At 33.2% G+C, this 13,270-nt stretch overlaps 3 protein-coding genes across 7 annotated transcripts in view; 2 read left to right on the top strand and 1 right to left on the bottom strand.

The window, feature by feature from the left end:
• Positions 1-10,237, bottom strand: part of LOC143905821 (uncharacterized protein KIAA0513-like) — a 25,928-nt gene extending 15,691 nt beyond the window's left edge. For 2 of the 5 annotated variants that reach the window (XM_077421436.1, XM_077421439.1), the window contains exon 1: positions 450-594. The gene's annotated coding sequence lies outside the window, so the exon portion shown is untranslated. Of the gene's footprint in view, positions 1-449; positions 607-10,095 lie in introns of those variants that run through there. The other 3 variants (XM_077421442.1, XM_077421438.1, XM_077421435.1) reach the window with 3 other exon arrangements.
• LOC143905822 (uncharacterized) lies at positions 4,506-13,270 on the top strand. Its single transcript, XM_077421443.1, has 5 exons — positions 4,506-6,198; positions 6,512-6,591; positions 12,502-12,728; positions 12,821-12,983; positions 13,073-13,270. The coding sequence occupies exons 3-5, from the start codon at positions 12,639-12,641 to the stop codon at positions 13,204-13,206; spliced, it is 387 nt and encodes a 128-aa protein (XP_077277569.1). The 5' UTR covers positions 4,506-6,198; positions 6,512-6,591; positions 12,502-12,638; the 3' UTR covers positions 13,207-13,270.
• Positions 6,799-10,088, top strand: LOC143905820 (uncharacterized). The gene has a single exon (XM_077421434.1). It carries the CDS (start codon positions 7,255-7,257, stop codon positions 8,824-8,826), a length of 1,572 nt encoding a protein of 523 aa, XP_077277560.1. The 5' UTR covers positions 6,799-7,254; the 3' UTR covers positions 8,827-10,088.

Genomic DNA, 13,270 nt, shown 5'->3' with positions numbered 1-13,270 from the left:
AGGTACAGACCAGAAGTTTTGAATACATGCACACATTCGAGAAAAAATAATTACCAAAAATATAAGATATTATTAAATAACTAAACTTAACATATAATGAATAAATTATTACAGTCCTAAATTTTTATAAATGTTTCGCGCAAAAAATTGAAAATCTAAGATAACATTAAGTGAAAAATGTTAGAAGACAGTAATGGGCAATTTGCAAGTGACACGAGCACAGCTGTTAAAACAAACAACACTCTATCATTCTATAAATTGCGTTTTATCGATTAAAGTAAACAGTGTCCTGATGGTAGATTCCACAAACTCATAAATCCCCTTTAAAAAAATTATTATAAGAAACAATATAACCGCGGGAGGGGAGAGTAAAATCAGTCAATGTATCTGTTGGAGAGCATACTGTGAATTAATAAATCAAATTTGGATATATTCTTTGAGTTATATACCGTGCAGGTATGACGCTTGGGATCAAAAACGATCACTGTCACCCTCGCCAAATGTTCGTACAAACACGTGCAACACTGCTCTTGACATACTACTATGGACTTGCACTATTGCGAGCTTTGCAGCTACCTCGGGGCCCATTGGCACGTAACGTTGCATTACCCCTCCAGTATACGATCGGATTAATAAAGGCGCATGCGTTTATCGCGATCAATACAACGTCTCGATTTACCGGCACGTTGATTAATTCTGGTCGTGAAGAAAATCGCCACCGTGTGCATACACTGACAGTCGATACCATGCCAACTAACAATAAATTATCCGCGACAAAATTAATTCAATTAATATCTACTCTAAATCCGAAATAGATGAGCATAATCGGATGTGAGTTAATAAAATAAACGTATTTACTGTTAGTTCAAAAATTTTTATTATGTAAATAAAAACCTTGAAAAAAAAAGAAAGTGGTAGTATTAAACCTTGAAAAAACCTAAGTAACAAGTGGTAGACGTAATTTTTATCTATATCTCAAAAAATCTCGAAAAAATCTAAGCAGTAGTATCTTTATTTCCGAAAAATTATAACCCAAGTGATACACATCACAAAATAATGTTACACGGAGAAAAAGTTGCGGTTGCTACAACAGAATAATGCTGTTAATTTTCGCCCATCCATACAAAAGGGTTATGGAAACCATAGTACTCTGGAAGTGACCTATGGTTTCCATATAGTTTCCATATGATTGCCCTAACCTTAGTGAGGGTAGCTACTATATGGATGTTGCAACCATAATATATGGACGTTACAACCATAATGAACAAATATTCACCCGACAAACAAAATTATTTATTTCGAAATTTTATTACTATTTTTTAACTAAATTTGTTTCTTAAGATGCAGTCTATAATTATAAATATTTTTTTGTATTTGAAAAAAACACACCCTTGGTGGGATTTGAACTCGGGACCTATGGATCGTGAGCTAACTGCCTTACGTGGTAGACTACTTCTTAATTTAAAGTAAGTGTTATATATAGTCTACATATGTCAACCAGCGCAAATATATAATTTTTCAAAAATCATCTTAAGAAACAAATTCATAGTTTAAAAAGAGTAATAAAATTTTGAATTGGATATATGATACAAAATTTCTTATAATGTCGGGTGAATGTCAGAAACCAGTGTCGGCTCATTACGAAATTTTGTGTTCGTAAATATATATTTATGAAAAAAGTATATTTATAAAGGCCTATCTACATAAGACGCAGAACGCGAGTCGCAAGACACACGCACAGTTTACATGTCAATCTAACCTCTATACACAAATATACATATATATATTGCCTCAAAAAATAATTGTTGCACTGGTTTAAAAAATCTTTACATTGTGTCAATTAGAAAAAAATGTATGATAACAATTTTATAAGATTAAAAAATTTTATTTAAAAACAAAAAAAGGAATACAAGATATTCAATAGAATAAAAGATTTAATCACAAAGAATTACAAAGGTAACAGTACAAATAAATAAGAATATTTTATTAAAATACATAAATTTTTCTTGTAAAAAAACTTGGCGCTGCTAGACCTCAAAATTTTAAATAAATAAATAAATTTATTTATCCTATACTTAATTATAAGCCGCATTATCCGCCGTCCGCGTCGTCACGCACAACCATATCACTCACTCGCACATCCACGCTGATAATTATTTAATATTACTCCCATCAAATTCTTCTCTAAATTATTTTTATTTATTGTTGTCCTTATTTATTTAAAATTTCGAGGTCTAGCAGCGCCAAGTTTTTCTACAAAAAAAAATTATGTATTTTATTAAAATATTTTTTTTTGTACTGTTACCTCTGTAATTTTTTGTGACTACTAAAAAATACACATGTAAACTTTGTATTTAAATATCTTGTATTCTCTTGTTAAATAAAATTTTTTAATCTTATAAAATTGTTATCATACATTCTTTTCTAATTGACACAATGTAAAGATTTTTCAAAGTAGTGCAACAATTATTTCTTGAGGCAATATATATATATATGTTCTCTCTGTAATTGGCGCTGTAATTTAAAGAGATATCATTTTTTTTTGTAATTGTAATAGATCACTTGAAGCGCAACTCTTCTTTTTGATAAGGTAAAATAATTTTGTGATGTGTATCACTTAGGTTATAATTTTTCGGAAATAAAGATACTACTGCTTAGATTTTTTCAAGATATAGATAAAGATTACGTCTGCCACTTGTTACTTGGGTTTTTTCGAGGTATAATACTACTACTACTTTCTTTTTTTTTTTAGGCAACAACATATACACTACTATGCGTGTATTTGGCGCCTTTTTTTGCCTTCTTTTTAAAAAGGTAATTTTGTACGGATATCACGCCTTTTTGTAGTATTACGCATTTTATAAACAGCATGTACAGGGTAAAGCTATTTGGAGGTATAATACTACCACTTTGTTTTTTTCAAGGTAACAACATAACAGGGTAACAACATAATACATATACACTACTATGCGTGTACTTGGCGCTTTTTTTTACCATTTTTTTAAAAAGGTAATTTTGTACGGATATCACGCCTTTTTGTAGTGTTATGCATCTTAATCTTATAAACAATATATCTTATAACCTTATAAACAGTATATACAAGGTATGAAGCTAAAAGTGTTACGGACTATTATTCCTAAAGAAAACAGCAATTTAATATTTTGCTTATTAGTTAGTTTTTTAAAAATAATAATCTGTAACCCTTTTAGTTGTACACCTTGTATATATTTTTCAATTTTAACATAAAACATAATTGCAATATAGCATGATTAATGTTGATAAGTCGTTAACTGTAAAATTCTTTATTTATTTTTATTCGCGTGTCTTACTGAATGTTGTTCGCAACTGTATATGTACCGATATCTTCAAGTATCGATATTTTTGATAATTACAGATGGACACCTGTAACACGTGTCTGAAATTTACCTGATTTGTTTATTCTTTTATTCCCTTCACCTAATCGCAAATTAATTCTATTTGATAAAAGCAATTCTGTTAAATTTCTCATACATAACGCATCGTTTATAATAATATTAATTATAAATATGAAATAGTACAATATATATATATATATATTAGTACTCACATCCTTGAAAATTATTTCGGGAATTCGAGCGAATATCACAACTAGATAAAATTATCTTTCATATTTTGACAGTTGAGTAGGAACATATTTGAGTTAGCAAAAAATGATTCTCTGAAACCGCACATGTGTGTAAATAATTCAGTAAAAAATATATAATCTTCATTTCAAAATAGATTTGCACACTACGTACCAAAAATATATAATATGATAACGTAGTTTTTGCTATTCAATTGATTGAATTTTAGAAAAAAAAAAGATTTAAAAGTATATAACTATGTCAGTCAATAAAGAGACATAGACGCAAATTGAATCATATATATTTAATTGCCTGCTCATTATAACATAAAGCCAAATATATATAAAAATGTATAATATATGAGACAATATAACTGTGTGCCTATATAGAAAATAAATATAAAATGCAAACACATAGAAATTGTATATTTTTCTATACTTAAATGCAATAGGAAGAAATAATTAAACAAGTATCTTTGCATAGGAATATTATGTATAATTTTTACAAAACATATTTAAGATTCGCGCAATTGAGATATATAATAAAATTAATAACGATTCTATATAAATCTTAGGTACATGTTAATAATACGACATGATCTTTTTAATCATGAAACTTACAAACTAACGAAAAAAGATTCGTATCCTAAATGCCAATAATTTTTCTAATGTAACAATATTACTGAAATATATATATATGGATAGAAATATATAAAATAAATAATAACATAATTAATGTTATACAAGAGCTTTTGTCGCGCATATCGATTTTCAATAATAAATATTATAACAAATACGTTTTACGTTCATTGAAAAACAAATTATGTGTACACATAATAAAAATTGAATGAATTAAAATTATGTGTATACACATAATAAAAATGCGGAATTATTTAATTCATCCAATTTTTATTATGTCAAGACAATTCCCAGTAAACAGACAAGGATCATTTTCGTAACAATTACATAATATACTATATGTATATGTTACAAATCAGCATAACCGAACTATGACGTATCAGTTATGTCATTGACGTAATAAATCTGTTATTGCTATTTAGGATAGTTATAAAATTTTGACGTTATTTTGTTATGTAACATTTATGTAATTTGGTAAATGTAAATGTGCATACTCTAAAATCTGCATAAATGTTACATAACTCTAACGACATAACTGTCACGTCATGTTAAACATGTAACATTAACATGATTTTGTCGATGTCAATGTGCATACTCTAAAATCTGCATAAATGTTACATAACTCTAATGACATAATTGCCACGTCATGTTAAACACGTAATATTAAAATGATTTTGTCGACGTCAATGTGCATACTCTAAAATCTGCATAAATGTTACATTACTCTAAATGACATAATTGTCACGTCATGTTAAACATGTAATATTTTAACATGATTTTGTCGACGTCAATGTACGTTCTGTAAAAACTTTGTAACCGTTACATAATTATAATAACGAAACTTCGATGTCACTTTAAAGACAAAATAAATATATAAACATTGTTAACGTTCTCGAACATTTTGAAAATATGATGACATATGCGCATGTAATATATGTTATTGCAAAAACGTATCTGGGACATTTTTAAACATTTTTTAAATATTAAAATATTCTTTTAATAATATTTGTATAATTTCATTAACGTCATTAAGTACTCTATAAAAGAAACTGGACTCAAAAAATGTAATTAAAGTTATTGATAAAAAAAGAGTACATTAGGCTTATGTGCTCTTTTTCTATCAATAGCCTCAATTATGTATATGTATAAATAATATATATAATAATAAACATATAATAAAGAGTTCTAGTATATATGTTATTTAATTATAAATATCATAATTATTACTTATAAGAGACAAAACATTTTAATTCCGCGATGATGCAATCATAGAAATTATACATATATTTGTTATAATATTTATTGCACATATTATTACACATATGTATTGCATTTATATTGTTGAGTAAGAAATTATAACTTAATTGCATGTATGATGTAGCATGTTACTTAGTGTTTGCTGAGCATAGGGCCGCTATCACAGTCTCCGATTAACGTGATCCTCCGATTAAATTCACTCTGCATCTCTTTATAACTGTTCCCCTAGAAAGAGACGAAGAGTGAGTTTAATCGAAGGATCACGTTAATCGGAGACTGTGATATCGGCCCATATTGTTCATATTTTTTTATACAAGATGCGCGATAAATTTTTCTGTGCTTTATGTGGTTATATAAGTTCATATGAATACGCCCTTATACTTTACTGGATAATTAATTCCGTTAATTGGCTTAAGTATGCGCAAGCGCGCAATCAAAATATGTAAGACCGTGGTACCGATCACCAATTCTGCGGTCCGATTCATGCTCACAGCGCTGAAAGCATATTGCTCTATCTTCGGTTGATATTCGATGTGCAACAAAGACAGAATGATGCTTACAGCGCTGTGAGTGTGAATCGGACCGCAGCTCTGGCTTCAGCTTTTAATATGGCGGAATCCACGGAAACGATAATCGCCCGCGCTTTTTCGCGCGACCGTGAGTTTTTGACACAACAGTGTATAGATAGTGTAAAAATCTTGGTAAGTATGAGGTTAAAACTGCATTAATTAATTAATAGTGTTTCCGACTTGTTGACTCGCTCCGACTTGGGTTCAAAAGTTCGGAAAAATGATAATGAAATACTTATATGCTGCGATAATGCTAAGAATTTCTTTCATGGAGGTTAAGAAACGCTTTCTGCCTTCATAGTTTAAAGTCATCGAGTTTTAACCCAAACTTTTGATCTGATCCGAGTCGGGTCGAGTCAACAAATCAAAAACGCTATAAGTGAAAAGTTATTTTGCGGTAAAAAATCAATTGTGAAGTTAAATTTGTCTTATTGTTTCTATGCAGTGAATGTGAACATAAAGGACACACCCCACGACGTACTGGCGACGTACTCGTTTTACACTACATTGTTTCTATATTTGGCAGTGAGTTTAATTTATTTTATGCAATACCATGGCTGCGTTCCGATATTCACTGCCAATAATAAAAATCTATAGTTTATGTTACGCACACTATAAATTTTCGGTACTGGCAGTGAATATCGGAAAGCGGCCTATGTTTCTCATGTCTTTTTACAATATCTGTTAGGCAATTATGATAATGAGAAGAAACAAAAAACTTATTCGCACTGCTTTTCTGAATCATTAGAAGCTTAGACATTTCGAGTGCAAATTTACATCGCATTTTATTGTCTCCTAATAATTACAGTTTTTTTTCTGTAGTTTTCTTCAGATTACAATATTTAATTTTGCATTAAATTGAATATTTATTACATACCGGTTTATTATCTTTTTTTTATATAGTAATTGTAATGGTAAATCTTAATATAAGATTAATGTAAATAATTTAATTTTTGGATTAGTTTGTATTTAACATAACTGCAGATCTTTCCCTTAAGAACCTCTTTTATTTATCAAAATATTTTTTATTCTCCAGATAATAAATATATATTCCAGCTTTCCTAAATACATATTCAGCGGAAAAGGAGAATATAACCATAACATAAGCCTAAACGCAAACCCAAATCTTCGTGCATATAATCGCAATCTAGCTTTCCATTTCTTCGTGTTATTTCATAAAATTATATTATGTCTAAATCAAAATTAAGATTAGACATTACTTGTTTAACGCCAAGACAACGGAGACGAATTTTTGTAAAGGAACTCTATAATGTTTCCCAAATGACTGTTGACTCAAATAGTTCAGAAGTTCAAAATGACATTGTAAGTGGATCAAATGGACCAGGTAACATTGAACAATTACCTCAGCAGCAAAATTTATCAAGAAAAATTGATTTTGATAATTCCAATGGAATTAACACTGATAAGTTTATTGAAAACAATGATGATTTAATGTCTATACATTCAGGAATTAATACTGATAAAGATAGTCTTCCATCAAGTAGTTCAGACGATGAGTTTTTTAATAAAACAGAAATTGTAAATGACATTCGATTATGGGCTATTGAAAATCGTGTAAATCATTCTACTATAAGTAGTTTATTAAAAGTTCTAGTAAAATACGGCCATGATCTTCCTATTGATGCTCGAACTTTGTTACAAACTCCCAGACAAGTAGACATTATTGAAATGACACCAGGAAACTATTATCATGTAGGTTTAAGTAATAGTTTAAAAAAATCTATTCGCAAACATTATTGCCGAAATACTTGTCCATCGCAAATAAATATTAATGTGAATATAGATGGTCTTCCTTTAACAAAATCTTCTGGCAGTCAATTTTGGCCTATTTTAGCTAGTATAGTTGCAGATTTTTATACCGAACCATTTATAGTCGGTGTCTATCATGGTTTTCAAAAGCCAAAATGTTGCAATACTTTTCTGAAATATTTCAAAGATGATTGTCTTGAAATTTTTCGAACTGGTATTACACAGTATGACAAAAAAATAACCGTAAAAGTGAACGTATTTATCTGCGATGCTCCCGCAAAATCGTTTATCAAAGGAATTAAGGGACATAATGCGTATTTTGGATGCGGTAATTGCATTCAAGAAGGAGATTACATAGAAAATAGAGTAACGTACCCAGAAATTAAAGCAATCCTAAGATCAAATGAATCGTTTAAATTAAAACAACAAGAAGAACATCATAAAATGACTTCTATTCTTGAAGATTTAAACATTGGAATGGTTACCCAATTTCCTATAGACTACATGCATCTTGTACTGTTAGGAATAATGAAACGGTTGTTGCAGTTTTGGATTAAAGGTAAACATAATGTTCGTATGGCTGCAAATCTGATAGCTCTTATTTCAACTACTTTGTTATCCATGTCATTATTCTTACCTAAAGAATTTGCTAGAAAGCCAAGAAAACTAGATGAGGTCGATCGGTTTAAAGCCACTGAATTAAGGCAATTATTATTATATACTGGACCAGTAATTTTTTTAAAGACATTATCACGCGATAAATACGTTCATTTTTTAAGCTTGAGTGTAGCAATTAGAATCTTATGTAGCAAAGAATATTGCGTACAACTGCTTGATTATGCACACAGTTTACTAGTATATTTTGTTGAAAATTACGGTACATTATATGGTCATCAACATTGTCACGACTTTTTGCACTCCCGGACCGCTCCGGGACGTGAGCCGGATCAAAAGGACTTAGGAGAGCGGGATGGTTGGCCTCTCCAGTGATTTCCTCGCACCTCCGATACTCCACGAAATGTTCCGAATGTTAGACGCGTACCTTCGCGTCCACGAAATCGCGAAAACCTAAACGAGACGCGAAACGAAGTGTGGAGGTGCGTGGAATCGGCTAGCTTGACCTAATCACGGGCGGGGTTAATGAAGGGCGGCGCGATACTCGGCGGGGTGACACGTTAATTGCATACTCAGTCAGATAATAAAGAATATAACATTTATTGAGTACTGGTTGTCGGGAAAATAACAACGTTTATCCATCCGGCTTCGATCAAACACACACACACACACACACACACAAGATAATTTCGATAAATAAATTAAGAATAGCCGGTGGCGGGGTGTCGAGATTCATTTAACAGAACTATTATTACTGCGGACGCGAGACACCCACGGAGTATTAATTGGGTCTCTAATAAACCCGCTGAAGGTTCTATTCTCAAACAATTAATAATATGATATGAATAATATGAATAATAATAAGACGCTTAATATCACTCACGAGAGTGAGGTTCAACACAAAAATGTCGCGAAATAATGGTACGTCACGCTTGGATTGCGTGGAAACCACGTCCGGGACCGTACGAAAACTCTGTCGCAATAATATCTTAACTTAACGCGAGATATTCGGCTCGGGCGCAACGGGGAGGCGCCGAGTCATTTAACCAAGCAAGTCGCGATATCGCTAATAATGTTGGGCGCCAGGTGTGGAGAAGGCCACACCACCTTTGACTCGAAGTGCGCTTCTAATATCCACGGAACGCTAGGAAGAACTACGCAATTAACATCTAAACGCACGAAGCGTGTGAACGCCGGTAATTTCTTAACGCGAGTATAGGACGCAACGCAAGTAATACCGGATGCAAAGTTTCTCAACGCGAGAGCACAATTATCAACCCGTAATAACGAAATTCGAACACCGATCGATACGCTAACACCGACGCTCGAACACCAGAATTTCCCGACGCGAAGAAACGGTAACGCAATTGACGAACTACCGGCCCGTATGCGGCCGTACACCAAGGTCGCGAGGACAACGCGATATACTCGCGATATCGACTCATTAACGCCTATCGCGATCTCCAGGGATTCGCCACAACGCTTGTACCACGGTTCCGCGGCCACGATACCATCCCGAGGCCCTTCGCTCTCGTTATCGATCGCGAAATTACACTCACTCTTAGCATACGTTATCCCGAGCGAGAGCGTGTACCGGAGGGCGGTGTCGTGGCTTTACATATCGCGATTTACGGGCAACCTCACCGGGAATACGCCTCCTCCTGGGCTCCTCGCCGTCGCCTTCTACCACGATCCTCGATCCTCCAGACGAATATCGAAATACCCGACTCGGGGTGGCTATCGCGTATCTTACAAAACGATTCTCGCCGACGGACGACCAGAGAGTGAAAACGCTAAACCCGCTCGATTGCAGAATCGATACGGTACCCCTTCCTGAGGGGCGCGCGAGCCAATCGGGCGCGAGCTTGCAAGCCCGCGGTGTCCCGGCGCAGTGCTGTCGATACGAGATCCTTCGGGGGCGTGCAGCGGTCCCTCGGCGGCGTGCGACTCCTCAATTCTGTCTTTAGCAGCGGACGGAATTCGGTTCTCGCCGGTGTGTCTCCGGTTTGACCCTGGGGCGGTGATCAGTCACCCCGTAGGTCGATGTTTTGTAGAGATCCTTTGCTGAAGCCGGGTGTTCACCCATGCGCTTGGGGCCCCGCTATCGGCGGCCTCGTCCGTCGCTGCCGTACGTGCCGCCCGCCTGCCGCGCTGCTCTCGCCAGCCCGCGATCTCTGCTGTTTCCGCGTTTGCCACCCCTCCCGGGTCATCGATCGTCCTTGATTTTCCTCGCCACGTACTCCCTCGAAGATTTGCCGTGGTGTGGGTGAGGTGCCGCGCGTATTACATTGCAAAAAAAAGAACGTCATCAGAACGTGGAAACGCAATTAATTACGACCCCTGGAGATCTCGCCGTTGCCTCCCTGGTCCGTCCCTGGGCGCGAAATTCCGCGTCTTGTGACGGCGGCGGGGCGCCGCGACGATGCGGCGAGCCGCAACGTCACAACATATATCATATAACGTGCATAATTTAGTTCATCTATGCGACTATGTAAAATTATGGGGGCCATTAGATGAATTCAGCGCGTTTAAGTTCGAAAATTACATGCAAAAAATTAAATCAAAAGTTAGATCTTCAAGTCGACCATTACAACAATTAGTTAATCGTTGTATAGAAGAGGATAATTTAAATATGACAAATGTAGAAAAGATTTATCCAAAATTGTGCTTTAAAAACGTCAATGGCAAAAAGATAATAAAATCGGTTCAATGCAAAGGTTTTTATCTTAGTACAAATACTGCTGATAACTGTTGTTCTTTGTTAGATGGTACAACAATTTTACTTACAAAAATTTATTTAAGAAGTGAACAGATTTACGTTATTGGTAAAAAGTATTCGAATGTTAAATCATTTTTTCACAGTCCATGCGACTCTTTAAATATTGGAATTAAACAAATTAATGAGTTACAATATGAGCTAATTACTGTTCCATTATCTGATATTAAATCAAAATGCGTAAAATTACCTTTATATGACGAAGAAGTTGTGGTATTGCCTTTACTGCACCAACAGGAAATATGTTTATGGCGAGTACTAATATTGGTAAAAGAATTTAGAATTAAAAACGATGATAAATTATTTAACAAACTTTGCTTTTTTACAGATTATTAATAATGGCAAAAGATTTCGCTGTCGTAACTTTTTCAAGCGATGGAAATGATGAAGAGGAAATCGTATCAGAGGTTCCATCTCTATGGCTTCGCTCTAATTTGACAGAATGCTGGTGGCCCCATCAGTAAAAAATATAAATACATTTATCGTAAAGCAAGTTCCTCCTGTTATTAATGATCCTAAGTGGTCATTTTATCCCATTCAATTTCATGGATATTATGGTGATTTAGATTTTACTTCAAAATTTATGTAGTTGTTTTTAAATATTTTTAAAAAATAATGTAACTTGTGTAAATTGCGGTTTTGTCCCAATCAAGATTCATTAGATCAAGCTAGACAGAAAGCAACAAACTATTCGTCAAGCGATGATAATAATATAAATGAAATAAAGAAGAAGTCACGTACGTCATGCAGAAAACAGTTGCAAAAACCTATTGCTTCTGAGTCTGATACTGATTCTGATTTAGCATCAGTTATACCAAATCCGCCAAATCTTACAGATAAAAATGTCTCAGTTATACCAAATCAGTCAGCTCTTACAAATGAAGATGTCTCAGTTATACCAAACCAGCCAGATCTTACAAATAAAGATGTCTCAGTCAACAAACTCTCAAATGTTTTGAATTTTTCAACTGACAATGTAGATTTTGACATCCTTGAAGGAACTTTAGTATCAAACAAAAGTAATAGTTCATTTTAGTTTATTTATTCTATTTACTTGTATTATCTCTATAATATAAAGCATTTTTTATTAAAAATTATAGTTCTTATTAATGGTTATTGTGATTATTCTAATACCTCTTTTATGTTTCTAGGCATACAGGAATTACATAACTTAATGATAGAAATGTCCAATAAAATGGAAGGTATGGTGTTTATTGTTTGCCTTATAATCTTATTATCTCACTGTTTACTCAATATTACTTATAATTTTTTAGAACATTTCCAAAAAGTATATACGGCTCTAGCTACTGTTTCAGTACGAATACAAGATCTAGAGGCTCGTTTAAAAGAAGTAGAAAAACAAATTAATCAACATAAGCCTGAAGCACCTGCTGATTTGGATATATTAAATATGCAACAATCTCTTCCGCTTAAAAGTATTGATGAAGTCACAGCTTTTGAAAACCGTTTATCACAAAATGCAGATGAGTACAACAAATTTGTAAGTTTAATTAGGAATTTAGTTACTTAAATGTAATTTTTATCTAAATAAAATGATAGAAATTATATTAACGTTACGTTATATTTCTAAAGATGCTGTGTATATCTCGCATAGGCGGAAGATCCGCTAAGGAAAATTTAATTCGTATATATCGAACTATATTTTCCAATGAAGTTGCTAAACAATCGTCCTGGAAAGGATTACGTAATCATTTTAAAATCAGTAGCTTAAACTCTATTTTAATGGCAATACAAGGTAAAATATATATTTTTTTATATTTACAAAGTAAAATATATTTTTATATTTACAAAATATAAAATTTAATTTACATTTAATTCATTCAGCAACAATTTTGGCTCAACATCAATTCACAAACAAAGAGTTTGAAGATATCACAAAAGAATGGTTTCGCCAAGGTGGTCAAAGGCTTAACAGACAACAAAAAGATCCCGAAGAGATGAATCCGCAAGCCATTTAAATGCCTCAGAAGTTTTGAAGCTCATAATATAGTATTTTTTTATTATATTTTTTTCTTATATTAC

The sequence above is a fragment of the Temnothorax americanus genome, unplaced genomic scaffold, assembly GCF_048541705.1.
Source record: "Temnothorax americanus isolate GAGA-0224 unplaced genomic scaffold, ASM4854170v1 Scaffold67, whole genome shotgun sequence".
Lineage (NCBI taxonomy): Eukaryota > Metazoa > Arthropoda > Insecta > Hymenoptera > Formicidae > Temnothorax > Temnothorax americanus.
This window is presented reverse-complemented; position numbering and strand designations above follow the sequence as displayed.